Raw genomic sequence first — 22191 nt, forward strand, 5'->3', positions numbered from 1 at the left:
ATGCAGTGGAAAAGCGCCAAAACGTGCCGTACCGAACCGAGCCGTACCGTACCATGCAGTGGAAAAGCGCCATATCATGCTGCACGACTTGATGTTCGTTGCTTCAGTCGAATTAACCTGATTCCCAATGGAAGAATGTCTGCTTATATAGAGGGATATCTGACTGGCTTTCTCACATTGTGCAGCTTCACTGCTCAGCCATTGGTTCGCTCAGCTCCGCTGCACTACCATAGGCTCGTGCAGTTTCGCTGTGTTATTCTATAAGCTTCAGTAATCAGAGAAAAAAAAAATGTCTATTGCGTCTGGTGGGCACGAGTGAACCGTATAAAAAGAGAACCAAGGTTACGTTAGTAAAAGAGTACGTTTTACTGCCTCTTATGTTAATTTCTGTTGGAAACTGCAGTGATATGTAGCCTATGTATTGGTACACATTTTGTGATTTGCAGAAATGTTGCCACAGGTATGTTTTTCAATGAGCCTGCGAATGTTTGTCCATATGTGTTTACAGGTTTGACTACACTTGTGAGGTGTTAATGTCCTCACTAATATAGTGAAACCTGTTGAACACAAACTAATGAGCCAAACATCACTTGTTTCTATTTAAATTGAGGGTTATGTTTAGGGGTCGGGATATGAGATGAACATGAAACGTGTGCATATGTGTTTTGTGTGTGTTTGTACCAACTTAACATTTTGGGGACAAAGTTGTACCCAAAAGTGAGCTAAACCAGACAAAACATCCCAACACCTCCTTTTGGGGAATTGTCAGTAACTAATGAGTAAATTGTGTAATGTGACTTTTTATATGTTTTAGGATTTTTAGGACAGAATTAGCAAATATAATATAGCCATGTGCTGTACATGCTAATAGCATGAGGAGATTGAGAAAATTCTTGTGATTTACCAAAAATGTTTTAAATAAACACAACATCTAAGAAATTATTTAGGTAACAGGACAGTAAAGATTGACCTTCCCAGTCATTGTTAGAATATCATCAAATACACTGAAAAGAAAATTAGACCACATACTTTAGGTCTTCAAATGGCCTTCAGAAGATCCTGATGATGCAACATCCTGTTGAAAATGTGTCTTGCGTAATTTTCCCAGTTTTTTCCCCAGTTTAGTTCAGTCTAAAATGTGTATTTTGTCTAAAATATTATAGTGTTATAATATTATATTCTTTTGGGGAAAAGCACATATGGGATATGAAGGTACACAGAACAATGCAAAAGAAAAAAGATTTCTGAAGGATTTTAAATGTTTTATTAACAAAGTTTGGGAGGAACACGTTCAAATGATCTATCCAATTATCATCATTCCAACCAGCAGTGAACAATCAGTTATCAACATGTCTACCCAATTAGCATAGGTGAAGGCCTATGCATTTATACGCACACTGGGTTCGGGCCAAAATACCGAGCTCGGAGCCCTCTCCTCGGATAGCACGCCAAAAACACATACCATTCTATCTGACTTATCTGTATGTTAACTCAAGGTTGTGCAGATAGAAACATGATCCCACTGACAAGACCTGGTCGGACTCCCTAGGAATACCAATGGTCACTTTAGGATGAGCCAGTGTTTTCCAGACCTGTTTCTGAAGGCCCACCATCAATACATGTTTTGGACATCTCACTAATTTGACACTTAGGGCCCTATCTTGCACCCAGCGCAATTGACTTTGTACACTGACGCATGTATCATTCCTATTTTGCACCCGCGCACAGCGGACTTTTCCCTCCACAGACGCACGTCGGTAAACTAGGAAATGCATTTGCGCTCCTGGGGGCGGTTCAGCGCAAACAGGAGGCGTGTTCCGGCGCAAACGTTCCCTGGTGCTATTTTGCAGGTTAAGAAAACAATTCCGGAATTGTTTTCTATTGCGCATGTTATTCATATGCTATTTTAAGGGTGCATGCTTGGCCATAATCAATGTAGCGTGTACACAACGCGCATGCACTTTGCTTATCTCATCTACACACAGATGCAGCAGTTCTCATTTTTAGAAAACCATACATTATTACAAGGAAAAATATTAACACGTGAGGGAAATCATTGTTGTGTCCATGAAGATGTGAAAAAATAGGCATAAATCTAGCTTACACATTTACCCAAATTATTATACGCCTGTTTAACCGAAGCTAATTTGGGTGGGTTTTACATCCCCATACAATGTCACTTCTCTGTCTTTTACGGCCCTGACGAGAACGTCGGTCTCTTCTGCTGTGAACCGCTGCTGGCGCGCGCCTGCCTGGCAAATCCACCGTTATAATAGCAGTCTGCCATGGAACAAGCGCGCCTGCTCTTAAAGGGAATGTGAGATGTCCCTCTGATTGGTTTATTTCACGTTACGCCCAAACTACACCTATGAATAATGAACCTACTTCAGACCAACCCATTTTAGATTTGCGTCGGGAGCAAGAGTCATTTATCCCGCCAGTATGATAGCAACAGCGCACAAGACCCACCCACAAAGTTACTTGCGTTGCATGCTTGATACTTGCGTCTCAGATCGTTAAAATAGGGCCCATAGTCTTGGTCTATTAAAGAGCAGATGAGTTGCATTTAAAACCTACTGTTTGTGTGCCTCAAGGGACAGTGTTAGGAAAGCAATAATCATTTATCCTATTCTTAAAATTCACATAAACTTACCATTGTTCTGGGTTTGTGCCAGCTCTGCTCAGTTTCAGTACAGCTGTGAACTGGAGGAACTGTACTGATGCCAAGCTGAGAGTATTGTGCGGTCTGTTACAGCAGTGCAACAATATGGTTACATAACTTTAATAGAATTTTAATAAAAAAAAATTTAAAAAACTTCTGAAAATGTAATATTAATAAGAACAATAAATCTATCCTTCAGTTCTGTAGGTCTTCCTAGTCTTAAACTATGTGGCTTCTCTGTCTTCCTCATAGATCTGAAACAAGTCGGGTCCCTCCATCAGTGTAAGTCAACTCGATCTTTTAGAATGAATCTCTAACCTGACTATGAGCCATAGCACTGCTTGACTTAGCAAGAATCACTAATAACTAATGGTCTAGAAACATGACAAATATTGGCTTTCCTGGCTGTCAAATAGTGTGATCAAGCAACATTATTTGTCGACGCACAGCTTTCTCGTTTGCACAGTGAAGGGTCTATGTTATCACGTCTGGGTTGTGCTTTTGGGGCGTCACATATAAAGGGTAGTTCCTCTTTGAGCTGAACCTTCCCATCGCTATATACAGGGGCAAATTTGAGAATTTTACATTAGTTCTTCTAGCAGAGGTGACTGAAGACATGACTGCCTTCAAACTGGAGCTCATCTTTTTCACTGCCCTTCTGGGTTCAGGTAAATGAACTGCTATGATGACAGTAATATTGATATGTTCTGTGTGAATGTCTATATCTGTAGTGCTCTTTTAATGTTACTGTAATGTTATGATACTGAATTAAAACTATGGAATAATATAGTGTGACAAGAAATATAATCAGATATTATTGTTATATTAAAAAGTTTGCCTTATTTCAATCAGATAGGAAAAAAAAAGTAATGTTTTTTTCTCTCCAAATATCTACCCAAACCTTGTGTACATTTATTTGAATTTTAAATTTATACAAATTTCTTAGTGATATCCTCATACTGTTATTTATTTTCCAAATGCATGCAATTCGGTTTCATCTTCAGGTCAGTGGAGGTTGATGAAAAAGTGATTTTGTTTTTAACAGTCAAAACAAGATCTGTTAATACAACAGGCATCGATAAAGTCTCCATGGGTGCGGATGACACTGTGGTGAGTTTCAGGAATCTTAAATGCTTCGCTTTTTTTCTCTCGTTTTTTTTTTTTTTTTTTTGTTACATAGGTACTGACTTCTTAAACAAAAGATGACTCGACCCTGTTAGTCTGCATTTCAAACACTGGCTGGACTGATATTATTTCCTCAGCCTGGAAGTCTTTTTTTTTTTTTTAAAGAAACAAAACCAATATAAGGCAGAGTAAAATTATAAAATGCTAAAATGTCATTAACACATATTGCAAATCCGGAATTATTGTGATTAGTTTATAAAATTTCATACATACATTTTTTTTTTTTATATATTAAATCCATAGTTTGGTTTCTAAGACGAAATTGACTGATTAGAGAAAATAGAAGTGGTAATTTTCATATCCTCAAACTCTTTCACACAGTACCTGAAATACACAAACCACAAACTTTTAAGAGTACCAGAGCTCTCACTTCTCTTTTATTTCTCCACCCTAAAGATTAAACATTTGATAAAGGAGTCATAACCTAGTATTACCTTGGATACCTACTGCTGTATTATAGTCTTTCAGGCCCTTCTAAAAAAGAAAAGTGGAAAAAAAATAAACACAGAGCTCCTCAGACCCTTATTTCTGAAGGCATTATTGTCTCGCGAGATCTGATGCGATATTTCGGCTGTCGTGGACGGTCATTTTAATAATGCAAATGAGGGGCGCGTTGATTGGTTGCAGGAAGGAGGGGGGTTGACACCGCAGGTAACGCTTTAGCATATCATTCCAAAATGACATCATGGCGCAAGTTGTGAATGAACCCGACCTGGCCGCGACCGGCTTCCCGGCCAGTGTATAAGCGTTACGCAATCAATATACAATAGCCGAGTTCATGATGATCTCAGTCATTTGTTTTTTGCAAAGTATCAGCCATTCCCCATGTTTACCTCGAAGCTAATACTCCCGCCAGTGTTGTGCCTGAACGCGTTCATTGAACGATAGTTCATGAACTCGTTCATATTTTGGGCGAACGTGAACTGAGGCATTACTGCCTGATGAACGTTACTGTTAACTCGATCTCGTTCATCAAAATGAACAAATCTTTTTTCGAGTCATTTCGTTCATTTAAGGGGCTTTAAATGTTACTATTAACTGGCAAATTCCCCGAACACATCAACCTACGCAATCTTGATCATATTCTGAATTAAGAAATCATTATAATGCAGTCAAAAATTGTTTACAGGGAACATAAATAATTACTTCACCTCGAGTCTTTCGTTTATTTGTTTAGTGACAGACGCAATAGCATACAATAGCCGCATTAGCAGTTAGATGCTGTTTGTTACACACAGTAGAGCAATAAAAACACAGTCTTACCGTTTCAATTGCAGGCAATTTTGTTGGAATGGCACTTTTCCAGAGCTTCGATGCCAACTTCGCCTGATATTGCCCCAAATTTGTGAAGGATTCCGGCGTACAATGTTTAGCACAGCACAAACACCTAAGATAAGCCAGTGGGAAGGGTTGAAGGAACCGCGTCATTAAAAATGAATTTAATCCACTGGTCCCTGATAGCTAGGTCCGTTCTTGGTAGAGAAAACACATTTACATGTTGATTCTGGCAGTCAACCACAGAGCAACTCACGTGTGCACTACGTTTCTGCATCTTTCGCAACTGAATATGAGAGGGAGAGGGGAAGGGCGGGCTTCCTGCTGCGGTGTCCATATATGGTATATCCTGCCCCGTCTTGACGTCAAGACGGGGCAGAAATCAAAATCTCGTTTTTTAGTGCGCGTGCACGTGGGCTATTTTACAAACCCTGAGGTAAACAAACGCTTCACTTTTAAATATCGGCTTCCCGGCCAGTGTATAATCATTATGCAATCATAACATACATTGATTCTCGTGGAAAAGTGAAAATTGCAGGTTATGACTCCTATAAGATAAAAATTACACATAAAGCAATGGGCACCAGGCCTTTGAACATTCTCTAACATCTTATATTCTGTAGATGGGCGACATGTGTCAGGACTGCACTCAGATTCTTGAGCTCGTGAAGGACCTCGTTTCCAATCAAGACTTTCAGGTATGATCAAGCACACACACACACACACACACACACGCACATATATTGGGTTTTCATGTTTAATGGGGACATTCCATAATGCTATGTATACTATACAAACTGTATATTCTACGCCCTAACCCTACCAATCACAGAAAACTTGAAGCATTTTTACATTTAAAAAAAAACATCACTTAGTATATGATTTATAAGTTGTTTCCCCAAGTGGACCAAAAATGTCCACACAAGATACAAAATGACTGGTATTACTGTCCTTGTGGGGACATTTTGGCCGCACAACGTAGGGTTTACCAGGTGAACACAGACACGCACGCTCAGACATGCACACGCACTCACACATGCACATCCAGACAGATGTAATAGTGAATACAAAATATTCATGGTCTCTTGGCTGATGTCTGAGATACAGTGTTTTACTTTTATCTAGGAGAAACAGATTGAGGTGAGAGTGCTGCTGTTTAAAACCGAAAATCATGAATTTACAATCAATGCCAAAGCTTTTGAGAAAGTCTTAACATGACTGCAGCTTAATTTATCTCAAATTTGCATGATTTTCAGCATGTTTTAAAAAGTATTTCTAATAAATAAGGAAGTTGTATTGAAAAGCAGAAGTGAATTGCTTCGGTTCTATTCATGGTGTCACTTTTTGAACTTCTCACTCACAAATCTGGTGAATTTGGTGTTTCTCACCTGTCCACTTATCGGTCAGATGTGGTCCTTCAAAGACCCTGTATTATATCTGTACTAACACATCCGCTTTACAATGAGCCTTACATACAAAATACAATGACATGATATGTTGTCCACTTAATTCACTTTATTCTGTTTTAGGCTCAATTGAGCACACTTGTTGAATATTGGAGATTATCACAACACATTTTTATTTATCCCTTGTTTTCTTTTGCAAAAAATGGAGGTTCACAATGAGGCACTTCTAATTAAAGTAAATGGGGCCATATTTTGGACTTTTCTACAGCAGAAAAGTGAAAAAATTTATAAAAGCCTTCCGTTAATTATTCTGTTAAATTGTGTTTCTTAAACTGTAAAGTTGTTCTCAACATTTTTATGGTAGTTGTGTTATGACTTGAAGTTGTAAAACTATATATAACTTTACACAGAAAAATGTTTGTAAGCAAATATAAAAAAAATTGACAAATGTTGACAAGTTTTTATTTTATTTTTTACCCTAAACCTAACCGTCAGTGGGCCGTAAGCAGATCGTACCAAAATGAAAAAGAAAAAAATCCAAATTCGCTACCATTTCGCCAAATTGTAAAAATAGTTATCAATTGCCATGAAAGTGTGCAGGATTTTTCTTCACACTAAATCGTGTAGACATCATGATCATTTACGTCTTGTGGTTTAGGCTATGAATTTTCCTCATTCACTTCCATTGTACCTACCTCACTGTAACCAAGATATTTGCTTCTTTTTTTTTTTTTTAAGAAAAGGAGGGACAATTTGAAAAAAAATATATATTTTGTAAGCAACATCATATTGCAAATGCTGTTGATTGAGCTTGACTTGTACTGAACCTGGAATATTCCTTTAAGACACCACAGGCATTACATTAGACTGAAAAGTATCAAACCAACTGGCATCTGTAAACAAATGCTGCACAAGCTTTCCTGAGGTCTAACCGATGTAGGATTGACTTTCAAAAAACGTTCACCTGCTTGTACAGGTGCAGTACATCACTTTAACTATGAACATGATCCGCTAATGTTCAGCTACTAGAATATGTCCAAATATTTTTGTTTTATGGTTTTGGTGAAATGTTTTATTTGAAAAGTCTTCTTGTACTGTCTTTATTTAAAATAAATGCCACTTGGTTTGATATATGTATCTAATGCAATGGCATTCATAGAGTTCACATGCGCAAATGACTGGATGAGACTATAGAATATCCCCATTGCAGAACACGTACACCACTCACACACGAAATAGATAATTAATAAAATGCATTTATGTTTTGAATTTATATTAAGTTTTGTTCCCATATTCTAGTTTATTTGCTCTATATAGAATCTCCATAGAGAAACTATAGGTCTCTCTAGTGGCAATAATCATAAAATGCAGATTAATGTCTTTTTTTCCTAAAAATAGTTTTTAGGAGAGTTACCCAAGGAGAGGTAGGGTAAATAATATCCTTTGTCCAAGCAATTGTTTTATTTATTTTTTAAATCAGATGTGTATGTGGGATTCTCTTTTCTTACGTAACTTCAATGCAATAATTTATCTTAATTTTTAGGCCAAATTAACTGCCAACCTTGAGCAAGTGTGTGATAAGTTGCCTCCCAAAGTCAGTAAACTCTGCCTCACTGAGGTGGAAAAGATGCTTCCTCTGGCCATCGCCTTCATAAGCGGAATAATGGTGAGTGGCTCACAGCTTTGTAGTTAGATTAGACTGCGTTTGACCGATAGGATATTGTATTGTGCATATTCACTGGTAAAATGAATGCGCATGGGTTTGAAAACGTATATAACAAAAAGATGCAACAGTCAAAATCACAAGTCTTTCAATCTCTCTCTGCAGAATCCAAGTGACATCTGTACTTTTCTTGGACTGTGTGGAGGCCGTGACAGTGGGAGGATGAAAGATCTGTTGCTTAATCACATGGCAAAAACTGTGCCATTGGTAACTATGAAGGTAACATTGAGAGGAAGTTTTTTTGTTTGTTTTTTTGCATGTTCTGCACAGCTGACTTAAGTTCCTCTGCTCTCTAACGCAGATGGAGGGATCCATTCAGTGCTCGGTTTGCTCATACGTTGTGAGCACACTTGGGTATCTGTTTCCCAGAGAGAGGACTGAGGTGAAATTCCCAATCACATTACACATGGAGTTCAGATTCAGAAAAATGGGATATTTCCTACTGATTTGTGTGCGGTTTACACTCTTAATGCACTTAATTGTTGAATGTGCACTTGTAGTTCAAATCTTTTTTTCTTTAACTATAATTTATAATATAATCTTAATCAAATAAAAAGCCAAGAGTACACTTTAGTTTTACTTTAAAGTACATTTTAAATCATTGTTTTAATAATATTTTGTGTTCCCAGGCGGAAAACCAACCTTGCAACTTGGGGACTACCGTCCCGGCAAGATAGAAATTGGAAGTCTCGTGAGAAGCGAGAACGAGAATGAGAACGAGCGCGAAACACAAATTGCTTTACGGCAATTCGACATAAACACACACGCATGTATGATGTATTACCAGATTACCCACCTCGGTAGACATAGCTCCACATGATACAGTTGGCTTGCTCCGATCAAAACAAACGCACATGAGCAGCGGTAGAGAGGGGGAGGAGGCCGCCGCAAGTGAGTTTTTTACGACCGTGTTGTGAAATATACACCCTCCCACAGCTGTAGGGGGAGCTCGTGGGGAAAACATGCGACAACAAAAGGGAAAATCAGCGAAGAAGTGAGTAGAGTTCGCTAGAGTTACCGAGTTCTCCTTTAAAAGTATATTTTAGTTCACCATAAATGCTTTTGAGTACATTCAGCAGTACTAAAACCATATTTTAAAGGTGACAGGAGTAATTCTGAAATTACATATAAAGATGTACTTAGGTCCTACCTGAGTAAAAAAAAAAAAAAAACACTTTAAAGTTCAGATAACTGCATTTAATTTAAGTTTAAACTAATAAATTTCCTTTAATTGCCATTAAAGCTGCAGTCGGCAAGTCTGGCAGATTGGGTCGACTTAGCCAAAATTTTGAATGTTTACAACTCTCATGCCCCTCCCCCACTACCAGCGAGCACCCTCCCATCGAGGTCGTGCTCGTTGGTGCGTGTGTACCTGATTTTCTGTGAACACGTCCATCTCTTCAGCATCGATTAGCACCATGGACTCGGAGGTAGGCTGCCCTGGCTAATCTGTCCATAGATAGCAATAACCGAGGAATTGGAAGCTTGTTAGTAGATTTTCTCTCCGCCATCATGCTTCATGCAATCTTCAGGCGAACTTCAGGCGTGTCGTGTGCATGTGATATTGTAACGTGCGCGAGGGAGGGGGGGCGGGATCTGTGGCGTGTGCACAACCTGTGATTGACAGTCAGATCGCACACCCCCCTGCGCTGATTGGACCCGATGATCCGGGAGCAGTGGATTTTTGCAAAACAAATAACAAGCTCCAGGTGGTGTTAGAAGCTCGGGTTTTTTTCTAAAACCACCTTATTTATGTTGTTCTGTCGGATTATAGTGTCGATTTCACTGAATATGATCAAAAAAATGTTGCCGACGGCAGCTTTAACATGCGTAAAAGTGTTAGAAAACATTACATTCCGTTTGCATTTATAGCATATTATCTCAGCAATAAGTACTCTAAAAGTATGCTAAAGTGTACTTTTTCACCAGGGATTTATTTTACCTAATAAGCAAAAGTTTTAATAAATGTTCTAAAATGTAGTATGCTGCATTGTTGATATAATCATCTTCAAAATCTTATGTTTTCTCTGATCAAATAATGAGTCAAAATACATGGTGTTCCAAATTATTTAGCAAGTGACATTAGTGGGATTTTTCAGTACAATAAACATTCAGATTTTAGTTTTTTGTTTGTTTTATTTCTCCATATCTTTTTAGATAACTGTTATCAATCTCAGTATCAAACGTTTCTCTTTGTGAGCTTGAAATGCAACACAATGAAATGCAACTTTGCGCACAACTGCCAGCCTGCATGGAGAAGTTCTTGAGACTCTAGCAAGTTTCTTTTTTTGACAGAAACTTTCCTTAAGCCTTTTTCTGACCGAGTTCTCTTGTGCTCATGTTCTCATGTGCAAATCTTATGATAGTTCGATAATCTCCATTCAGTTTTAACACAATATTAGTATGTCTTTTGCAGAACATAGTGTCGGCCCAGATCCGGGCCACATCTGGTTCATGTGGATTTCAGATGTGGGCCGACATGTTGCTTTCTGGGAAAGATCTTTCTTCCTTCCCATATAGTATGAAAACTGTGTCTTGCTTAATAATGTGGGTCAACCTCTTCAAGTAGGGTTTCCATTTACGTAGACCTGGCAAACGATTTAACAAACCTGTCTGAGACTGATAACAGTTATCTAAAAAGATATGGAGAAATAAAAGAAACACCTTCTTTGAAAAACTAAATTCTGAAAGTTTATTGGACTGTAAAAAATGCAGCTGTAATTAATTTTTTCACAATGGAAAAGAAAGGTCACATCAAGCAAAAACTCTGAACCCTTGTTTTGTGTTTTTCCTCTTAAACAGAGCATCATAACTATCCTGCTTGAGAATTTGTGCAGCGAGTTTCCTCTGATTCAGTCACAGTGCAATAAGTTGGTTGAAAAATACGTCCAACTCTTTGTTGACATGCTACTGGACAACACCTCTCCTAACTTCATATGCACTCTCCTTCGTCTTTGTGAAATACGGGAGCGTCCCATCAACGGTTAGTGTTCAGACATTGGCTTGTGCTGATTTTTGTCTTTAACACTTCTGAACATCAATAAAGGAATAATTCACAAAAATGCTAATTATAGACCAGGGGACTCTAATCCTGTTCCTGGTGGGCCAACGTCCTGCACAGTTTTGCTCCAACCAGCTCAAACAGGAAGTTTAGTGAGTCTGAAGACCTTGGTTAGCTGGTGGAGGTGTGTTTAATTGGGGTTGGAGATAAACTCTGTAGGACAGTGGCCCTCCAGGAACAGGTTTGGACACCCCTGGCACCCCTCATTCTGTTTCTTCATCCCTCTCTCTTTCTTGAACAGCGCCTCCGGCACTTTCTGATTGTGATTCTTGTCTGACGTTGGCGGTTCTGACTCGAATGCGTCTGGGCTCCAATGCCACCGAGCGCCAGGCTGCTTCATTCCTCGACACCGTCTGCCAGCTGCACCCCGGTGCCATTTTGAAGGTTAGACATAAAGCTGCTCTGAATTACTGACTTTTGAGCGCCCTGATTTTGTAAAATGTAAAAATGTATAATAATTTCTATATCTCGTCTAGTGTGATGCGTACGTGCAGCATCATGGGAACCAGCTACGTGTGCTTCTGAGCAAACAACAGGGGCCGCTGGATATTTGTATGGTAACTACTAGATTTTGTAACTTTCTGAAAAAATAAATTGGACAATAGACCTTTTTGCTGCCTTAAAATTGCACCTTGTCAATAGTGTAGTAATGTATGAAGCCCAGCTCAAACAGAAGTCACTGTCAAACCGGGCAGGTTTTCAGGCTTCCTGTTGGTCAACGGATTCGTTCTGTGGGCGAACTTGCTTGACCAACTTGAATCCGATGTGAAATCTGTGAAATTCCCGTCAGGGAAAATTCTGTCAGTAATTACTCACCCTCATGTTGTTCCAACCCCGTAAGACTTTCGTTCATCTTCAGAACACAAATTAAGATATTTTTGATGAAATCTGAGAGCTGTCTCACTCCTCCATAGGCTTCTATGTAATTGAAACTTGCCGGCCCAGAAAGTTAGTAAAGACAATGTTTAAAATAGTCCAAGTGACTACAGTGGCTCAACCATAAGTTTATCAAGCGACAAGAATACTTTTTCGGCTCACTATTGGCTGACGCTGGCCATGTGTGTGATGCGTGTGATGCTGGCCAATAGTGAGCCTACGTTCTGACGTACAAGACTCACTCAGAGGCCCACACCGAATAAACTGAATAGTTGAATAAAGTCGTTATTTTTGTTTGTTTTTTGCGCATAAAAATATTCTCGTCGCTTGATAAACTTATGGTTGAGCCACTATAGTCACTTGGACTATTTTAATCATTGTCTTTACTAAATTTCTGGGCCAGCAAGTTTCAATTAGTGATCTGTAGAATCTGAGTGATCTGAGGAGCTCTCAGATTTTATCAAAAATATCTTAATTTGTGTTCCGAAAATGAACGAAAGTCTTACGGGGTTGGAACAACATGAGGGTGAGTAATTACTGACAGAATTTTCATTTTTGGGTGAACTAACCCTTTAAGCCCAATTTATACTTCTGTGTCGAACTCAAGCCGTAGCAACGTCGTAGGCTGTGTGTAGCATGCGTACCCTTCAGCGTACACTGACGTGCACCTCTCCAAAAATGTAACAACGCGTCAATTCTACGTGGACTGCAAGCACTGTGATTGGTCTGTTAGAACCCCTCCCTCGGGTTTCACATGCTCCCCTGCATGTGTAATTGCGCGTCAATGCGGACAACGACGGAGAAGTATATGGCCAATTTATACTTCTGCGTCGGGTGCGCGTAGTAGGTACGGCGTAGCATACGCATAGACGCGTATCATACGTCGTACCCTTCGCCGTACCCTGACGCGCACCTCCTCAAAAATGTAACTACGCGTCGCGGCGACGCGGACCGCAAGATCTGTGATTGGTCGGCTTGGTAGAATCGCATTTACTCCTACACATTTCCGGCGTGTTCTTCTGAACCGCCCGTCATTTTTAAATTCGGTTCAACCGTCAACAGGTTCACAGGTCGCATGTACCATCTCCTCCGACGCCTTCTCTCGTTTCTGCCTTTTAGTTTTAGTGATTTCACTAAAACTGTTTTTCCACCTCGATAAGCTCCAACTCTAACATGATCCACTCTCTTTCAGACGCTAGTAGCCTAAACTCAAAACAGCCGCGAGGAATCTAAACACAGTGGAAAATTAAAACCCGCCCCCGCCAACTAGCGACTCGGTGGTGTAGAGCTGTAGTCTGTAGAGCAACACAGACATAACGCAGAAGTATAAATGCTCACGACGGAGTCACCTACGTGCGTAGCCTACGACGTACACTACGGCGTACACTCGATGCAGAAGTATAAATTAGCCTATGAAAACCAACGCGTAGCCTACAGCGTAGAAGATACAGCGTAGGTCCGACGCAGAAGTATAAATCAGCCTTAAGAGACTCGCATCATGTATAATTAAAACACTTTTATAGAAAACTATTATGAGTGAACTATTAAAATTCTTCATCTCATGAATATTTAGACTCTTCACAAAAACACTATTTAAAATAATGCTAGCATAAATTTTTTTTAAATTGGCACCAAACTACTAAATGCACTTTTAATTAAATGCAACATTATGTAAGTTGACTTTCTAAAAAAAAAAGCTTAATAAATAGTTTGAAATGTTTAAATGAGGTATTTGTCTGTTTTCTGGACTCTTTAGAGGGCAAATTTGTGTGTTTCTGGTGAGGAACCTGCGACTGCTGCCGACCCCTGTAGACTTGGACTGGACTACATCTGCAGAGACCTCCAGACCGCTGTCGACTGTGGGGTAAGTGCACTGAAAAGCCTTTTAAATGAATAAATCTGCCAATGTGCATGTTCTAGCTTTCTAATCATCTTTATCTCATGTTCTGCAAGTTACATTTTTGTTTTAAACACATTCATATAACTCCTACAGGCAGTGTCCTTCTGTCAGAAGAACGTTTGGGGATAAATCTGTTTCAGCTGCCCTTGCTCTTGGTAAATGTTAACACATAGTTTTCCAAATGACAATCAATGCCTAATAAACTGATAAATCTTTTATGTACTGAACAAGATTCTGATCCATTGGATATCTTGCTGTTTCTTTGCATTACACCCAGTTTATTAAAGTTTTACTAACCTTATCCACACAGACTGGGGCCTCTTTCATAATCATAACTCATATGTTTGGTGTTCCTCATCATATCAAATATAAGTGGACTTTAGGGGTCAATATTAACATTTGAACACAAAAACCCAGTATGTTTTATTGATTGATTTTTGAGTGTTGAAAGTATGTTGTTGTGTTTTCTTCTAATCAAAGGTGAGGGTTTTCCAGCATTTGTGTGAGTTTTAACAAAATCTCAGGATCTGTGCATCAACAATGTAGAGCCTATATGAAATGCTGATGGACCGACTGGGCCAATGCCTCATTATTCTTCATCCTTACCTGGATCTTCATGGTTCTATTTGCTTTTTAAGTTGAAAACGAGGGTCACGGAGTCATAGGCTTGGATGATATCTTCAGCAAACAAGATAAAATACAACAGACTTGATATAAAAACATGTTTTAAGGGGCAGTTGTTATTTTAACAAAAAGGGATACTGTTGCTTGAGCAACATCATTCATCTTACAATACTTTATCAATCTTTTCAGTGATTGCACAAGCCTTCAGAGAGGTCAATTCAAAGGACATTAACAATATTATCTTAGATATGAGTGCATAAACATTTGATCAGTGATAATGTACATTTTTAACTAAAACTGCACACTTACATTTGTATCAGATGATGTTTACTATATTACGGAAATATTTTCCATTGTAACCATAGTTTCTGTTAAAATATCATAGTGACTATGGACACATTTTGCCTTGAGATAACTGGAGGGAAAAATTATCATTTATCCTGAATTAACCTTATTGGTCCTACACTTGGAATTAGACACCACTGTCATAAAAACGGTAAAATACTTTAGTATGGTACTATAGTATTTTAGCTGAAACTATTACCATGCTAAATTGTTGCACGTAATATTAAATGTTGAATGACACTGTCCAAAATGTAGAATAGCTACAGTAAATGGCTAGCTCTATATTTAGATTTAATATTTATTTCTTGACCCTTAATGTATATTAAAGTCAACAGTAAAGACAGCAGAAACACTTTTAAAGACTTACATCAGGGCATTCAATTTTTTATAATGGTGGCGGCACATATGAAAATTCATGTGGCATTCGTGTGAAAAAGAAAGGACGCTCTCTTTGCAGTCTATGGTTTTACGTATCAGAACATAATAAAAAATCATCTGGTCCTTGGCAGGTCTTAACATTAGGTAAGTACAACCTCAGGCGAACAACAACACATGACATATTACACCGTGTCATTATTTATTTAACAAAATAACCAAAATGGAGAAGCCACCTGTGAAGGGTGCATCTCAATCAGCTCCCTATAGTTCATTAGTCAGGGCACTGATCAGGGACTTGACCATTTTAAGTGTCTCGATTGCAAAATCCTGCCAGTGCACTGAAACATTTGCTCCCTAAAAAGACCCACAATACACAATGTAAACCAGGGAGCATCAATGCTCACTGTTCCCTTAATGGAAGTTCTGAAGCACGAAACATAAATCAGGTGAGCCGACTCACTACACAATGACACACAATGTATTTTTAAAATACAAACCATTACTGAATTATACTTCAACATGAACATACATCGCTAGACAGGTAATGAACATAATCTGGCTAACATTTATCATTTATTTACGGCTGAAATGCTGCACGATGTTGTACAAAGAGGTCATTGTCATGTTGCCAGAAGTAATGTCCAAGTGTCCCAATGTGTAGTGAGCCAGGGTTCCTAATGTCCTTATCAGTTCCCAAATTCATGTGCATGATGATTCATTACCTAGGGAGCTGATTGAGACGCACCCTTCGTACACCCTGCTTCCATAAGAATTAAGAGGGTAAGTAGCAGTCAGGTGCTGCTATTAAATGCCCTTGATAATCAGCAAGTGTGACCAACTCTAGAAAAACAGAAGTTTTAGCATTTTGCTGGTCTAGCGCATTCAGGTGTTTGTTAACATAATGCCAAGGAGGAAAACATCAGCGATGATCTTAGAGAAGCAATTACTGCTGCGTGCTGCCCATCAATCTGGGAAGGGTTACAATGCCATTTCCAAACCATTTGAATCCATCATTAAACAGTGAGGAAGTGGAAAATATTCAAGACAGCTGCCAATCTTTCCAGAAATGGACATCCCAGCAAGTTCACCCTATAAGATCAGACTGTGCAATAGGGATGGGCAAATGAAGCCTCATCATGAAGCGCTGAGGCTTTCCTCTGAATGTTTGGGGAAAAGATTTGAAGCATCAAGAGTGTCGAAAACAGCGCCATCTTGTGGCAGGTCAAATTTATAGCAGCCATGTTTATGAGCAGCTGAGTGCGCAGCGCCGTTGTTTTATCCATTACGCACAAATAAAAGCCTGACAATGCTAAATATTCAGTTTTCTGATAATGTAATTCACATATTAAAGTGTGGCAATAAATTAAATGTAACAATTATATTAATACTAATTGTAAAAATACCAACAGAGTTGCTTGATGCAAATAAATGTTGGTCTAATTATTTTATGGTTTCTATACTGTTTATGTGTCAGAATATATGAGCATGTAACATAGGCTATAGGCTTTATATATTTTTATTATATTTATATAAAAAAATGTTAGTAAATGGACTTAAACTTACAAGTCTGGGTCTACCTAGTGGTCTGGGTTCAAACATTCCGACACAAAAAGTGAAGCATTCACGTGACTGGAAAGAAAGGGAGGCCTCGGCCTGTTTTTTTTTTTTCTGTTTTTTTTTTACATATTACACTGTAAGAGCCCTAACTTTACACAATTATGTTACATGGTGCCATGAAAAAACTTTTGTATGTTTTAAATAATTTTTCAAAAACATGCTCAACCAAACGGTTGATTTGGCTCTTTATGATAAAAGTAGAAAAGATAAGCTAATGTTTTCAGATAACCCATTTCTCCAGTCAGAATGGACTGTTTGCTGATAAATATAAACTTCTGATCATTCATAGCTATGAATGTGACTCAGCTATTGTTGTTTCTTCATGAGATTATTACTGACATTACTGAGAAGTATGTATTTTTTTGCCACTTTTGGATATTTTTTTAAGTAAATATAATAAATTCATAGAATTAATGTGTGAAAATCATAATTATCAGAGGCAATAACTTATTAAATGACAAATGCTGGTTTACTAACATTCCTAAAATTGTAAGAGATTGATTTTTTTTTTAATTTTTTTTTTTACAATTACTAAATGGAAGTCAACAGTTTCTATGGTACAAGAATGCGCACTCTTCAGGCCCTTGTACCAGAAAACGTCTCGGTTACGTATGTAACCCTCATTCCCTGAAGGAGGGAACGGAGACGTAGTCGATCATTTCTGGGAACCATGTCCGGTTGGGCCAATAAGGGGTAACTAGCAAGACCTGCTCCTCTTCCTTCCTGACTTTGTACAGTGCCTGTGCAAGAAGGCTCACTAGGGGAAACGCATACTTGCGGAGGCCCCGGGGCCAGCTGTGTGCCAGTGCATCCGTGCCAAGGTTGCCCTCGGTCAGGGAGTAAAACAACTGGCAATGGAACGAGTCCGGAGAGGCACACAGATCTATCTGTGCGGCCCCGAAGTGGTCCCAGATCAGCTGGACCAGAGTCTCTAGAGTCCACTCTCCCGGGGCCACAGGCTGTCGTGAGAGCTCGTCGGCGGCACGATTGAGCAGGCTGGGGATATAAGTGGCACGAAGCGACCTCAGATGCTTCTGACTCCATAGGAGGAGATGGTGGGCGAGTTGCGACATGCGAGGGGAGCGTAGACCACCATTTGGTAAAGGTTGATATTTTTTAAATTATGGCAAAAAAGGACATTGATTGTGGTTACTAGCGACATAAGGAGTAAGAAATGCAAAAATACAAAATTCAAATGCCTTTTTCTTGGTGGGGCAGTTAAAGGGTTATAAAGAACATGTCAGTATAGCTTTGGTTTGCTAAGTTGCATCTGAACAAACCTCAAAGCTTATGGAACAATGTCCTTTGGACAGATGAAACCAAAGTGTAGATGTCTGGCAATAATGCACAGCGCCACGTTTGGTGAAAACCAAACACAAACAAGCACGTCAAATCCCAACTGTCAAGCATGGTGGTGGAGGGCAGATGATTTGGGCTTGTTTTGCAGCCACAGGACCCGGGCACCTTGCAGTCACTGAGTCGACCATGAACTCCTCAGTAGACCAAAGTAGAGTCAAATACAGATAAAGCTTGGCTGAAATGGGTCATGCAATAGGACAAATCTGCACCTAAATGGCTAACGCCCACAAACCTCAATGAACGGAAGCACATTGCAAAGAAGAGTGGGCCAAAATTCCTCCACAACGATGCGAGACTGTTAAAATCATAAAGAAATTATCACCTCAAGTTATTGCTGCTAAAGGTGGTTCTGCAAGCAATTGAATAATGGGATGCACTTAGTTTTTTCCACACATGGCTTTATTTTTATTACATAAATAATGACCCAGTGTAATATGCCATGTGTTGTTCATCTGAGGTTGAATTTATCTAATTTTAGGACCTGCTAAGGACCAGATGATTTTTTTTTTTTTATGTTCTGATACTAAAAACACCCCAGAATTTAATCAGGGTGTACTTTCTTTTTCACATTACTGTAGATACAAAATAACCTGTTGTACTAGATTACAATGTTTTAGTTTAGCCTTTGGCCTTTTAAAATAGCTTTTCACATCTTTTATGTAAAAAGATCTGTTGATTAAATAGTCTCGTTGTGTCAGCACATACTTCCCTCTTTTATTATTTCATATGTTACACATTCATATTTTTTAATTAATAAAACAGCTTCCAACCGTGAATAGTCGTAGGGTGTACAGGGAACCTGTTTATTGACTTCTAACCTGTGGTATTTCACCCTTTCACCTAAACCTTTCTGTCTAAAGCCACAGTGAATAGAATGATGGGATAACTAATGGCAGCCGTTGAACATTAGAGGCATTTCTGAGGTAAAAAGTCATATCAAACGTTTTCACAGTGGTGAGTCTTTCAATGTTTGCGACTCCTTGATATGTGATGTCTGATGCAGAATGATTTTAGCTTTGCGGTTTTACACTGCAACTATGAATTACACATTTGCCTAAGGTTTAGGTTGCAACATCAATCCACTCATTTGATGAGACCTGTATGAAGACATAAGATTTTTTACATTTCTGCCACAGAAAGCTCAGTGTTACTGCAATCCCTCATTTATTACTTTGTACTGGAATGAACATGGCAAGGCATTATTCTTCCCCACATTTCAAGTATCCACATTCATTTAAACCTGTTTTGGGAGGGACGTTTACACAACATTTTCAAATAAAAATGGAAAACGTATGCGTTTCGGCTGTTCATTTACTTAACAACAGCATTTTGGGAGCCTGAAAACGGGTTTAAAGTGCACGGTTTTGAAAACTGTCGTTATCATCTCTGTGTAAACTACAAAAACAGGACTTTGTGAAAAAAGGTGATGTCATGAGCATGCGTATTACATGTTCAGTCTATAGGTGCATAATGTTTCTTTACGAAGTGACATCGCCATCTACTGGCCTGGCATGAACACAGCGCTTTACATCGTGTTTGCGGAAGCATGTGAACAGGGATTGTTTTCTGAAGCACTTTTCAGTCTTTAATACATTCTTGTGTAAACGTACCCTTAGCTAAAGGTAAAAAAATGCATAATTTTGTTGTAGCATCTCAAACTATTATGTGACCTCAAAAGGTTCTGTATATGGTAGTGTGACAATATGGCAATATATTAGGTGTGTTTGACTTCATACAGCGCTGTGCAGACCAACCAGCGAGAGTTTCCACTTGCAGTCAGGAGTTGAGCCTGGAGTACTCAGTTCGAGCCTTCAAGTCGGACACTATCAGTTGCGTAGCTTATCACAGTGGATTAGATGCAATTGTCTCATACAGACTTTTCATAAAGAAACTGAAACACTTTTCATGTACTGCTTAATACAGCACCATCTTTACAAGATGGAAGTTCAACAGCCTATACTATTTAAATACCAATAAAGTAGGTCTATCTATATATCTATATAAATAAGCTTTTTTTTTTTTAGAAACACTCCACCATTTTTTCATTGGTTGATACATGCCTCTCTCGTCTCAGTACGTGCAATCAATCGCTCTGGCGTACAGCGACACTTTGATAGCACTTAGCTTAGCCCAGTTCATTCATTAGGGACCAAACAGAGATGAAGTTAGAAGCCACCAAACACCTCCACGTTTTCCCTATTTAAATAGTTACACGACCAAGTATGGTGACAATAAAACGTGGCGCTTTTCTAAGCGGGTAAAAAGGATGACTATAATGTATGGCGGAATAGCACTTGGGAGCACTTCGACTCGGCGCAGTAAAAAGTCACGCCTGAAAAATCCTCTCCCTCTCACTTCTGTCATTAGAACCAACGTGACTTTTTACTGCGCCGAGTCGAAGTGCACCCAAGTGCTATTCCGCCATACATTATAGTCATCCTTTTTACCCGCTTAGAAAAGCGCCACGTTTTATTGTCACCATACTTGGTCGTGTAACTACTCGTGTAACTGTATTTAAATAGGGAAAACGTGGAGGTGTTTGGTCGCTTCTAGCTTCATCTCTGATTGGTCCCTAATGAATGAACTGGGCTAAGTGCTATCAAACGAGACGAGAGAGGTATGCATCAACTCGTCTTAGTTAAGGGAAAAACAGTTTAATATGAAAAAAACAGTGGAGTGTTTCTTTAAGTTATTTTGATAAACATAACAATATAACATTATGGTTACATATGTTTTTACGGTTATAAAAACACTGATTAAGTATTAGCGTAATAAACAACACACATCATTGTCATCAGTGAATTCGGCCAATTATGGAACAGCCATGTCGTCATCAGAGCTTGTGCAGCTGCTCTTGAGAAGTCACTCTCGCTGTGCTTTGATGCCATACGTCACAGTGACGTGGCGTCTGCGCTGTCTCAGTTCGGACAGTTTCTAACTGGCATGTACTGCTTTGAGCCAGACGCTGATCGGTCTGCACAGCGTCACATGAAGTCGAACACACCTATTTTTACTTTCTTACCTTAAAAAACAAAACAAAAACTTCAGATCATTGATGGAAATAAGCCACACTTTAACTATCCAATAACATGCTATATTTAAGTCATGTGACATGAGTTCCCCTTCAAGACAACATGTGCAGACTTAAGAGGACCCCTGCTGATGTGCTCCACATTTCAGTGTTTCTTCTGCATTATTTTGTTTCAAAGTTTGGGGTCATTAAGGCTATTAATATTCTATTAGACTCTTGTATTCCACAAGGACGTGTTAAAATTGACCAAGTGACAGTAATGTTACAAAAGATTTCCATTTCAATTAAATGCTGTTCTTCTGAACTTCATTCAAAGAATCCCGAATAAAATCATAACCCGGTTTCCACAAATATTAAGCAATTTTCAGCACTGATAAAACGTTTGAGCAGCAAACTAGCATATTAGAATGATATCTGAAGGATCATGTGACACTGAAAACTGGAATAATGATGCTGAAAATTCAGCTTTGAATAGAAATGTTATTATAAATTATATTTTAAAATTAGTTTACTACCTTTTATCATATAAATGCAGCCTTGGAGAGCATAAGAGACTTTTCAAAAACATTAAAATCTTAATGACCCAAAAGTTGAAAGGTATTGCACTCATGGAATCAATACGTTTTATATTGAAATTACCATGACACATTTGTATCCTTTCACACAAAAATAAACATTTTATGGAGAAGTCAGAAGAGTCACTTCAAACAGCAGTCAGAAAGTTCAGAGTCATTTTCTTATGTTCTTAG

The 22191-nt window shown here is 38.8% G+C and overlaps 1 protein-coding gene and 1 long non-coding RNA gene across 3 annotated transcripts in view; one reads left to right on the forward strand and one right to left on the reverse strand.

The window, feature by feature from the left end:
- LOC311285386 overlaps nucleotides 1-5238 on the reverse strand; it is a 39390-nt gene extending 34152 nt beyond the window's left edge. The window contains exon 1 of the long non-coding RNA XR_014626349.1: nucleotides 5111-5238. This is a non-coding gene — a long non-coding RNA (uncharacterized lncRNA). The remainder of the gene's footprint in view (nucleotides 1-5110) is intronic.
- On the forward strand, nucleotides 3199-14399 carry sftpba (surfactant protein Ba). Of its 2 annotated transcripts, XM_084401017.1 has the most exons (12): nucleotides 3199-3330; nucleotides 3708-3772; nucleotides 5746-5820; nucleotides 6248-6262; nucleotides 8072-8194; nucleotides 8357-8470; nucleotides 8553-8633; nucleotides 11054-11234; nucleotides 11554-11696; nucleotides 11789-11869; nucleotides 13945-14052; nucleotides 14182-14399. In XM_084401017.1, exons 1-12 carry the CDS (start codon nucleotides 3279-3281, stop codon nucleotides 14215-14217), a joined length of 1074 nt encoding a protein of 357 aa, XP_084257143.1. In that variant the 5' UTR covers nucleotides 3199-3278; the 3' UTR covers nucleotides 14218-14399. The 2 variants fall into 2 exon arrangements, with proteins under 2 accessions (XP_084257143.1, XP_084257144.1); XM_084401018.1 differs by lacking the exon at nucleotides 6248-6262 and having other exon boundaries at nucleotides 3200-3330.
- The last annotated feature ends 7792 nt before the right edge of the window (nucleotides 14400-22191 follow it).

This window comes from Rutilus rutilus, assembly GCF_951802725.1.
Source record: "Rutilus rutilus genome assembly, chromosome: 25".
NCBI classification, from domain to species: Eukaryota; Metazoa; Chordata; class Actinopteri; order Cypriniformes; family Leuciscidae; genus Rutilus; species Rutilus rutilus.

Coding starts and splice junctions, on each gene's coding strand:
- sftpba (XM_084401017.1), top strand. CDS start 3,279: ATGACTGCCTTCAAACTGGAGCTCATCTTTTTCACTGCCCTTCTGGGT. Junction 8,195..8,356: donor CCTTCATAAGCGGAATAATG/GTGAGTGGCTCA, acceptor CTCTCTCTGCAG/AATCCAAGTGACATCTGTAC. Junction 11,697..11,788: donor ACCCCGGTGCCATTTTGAAG/GTTAGACATAAA, acceptor TATCTCGTCTAG/TGTGATGCGTACGTGCAGCA.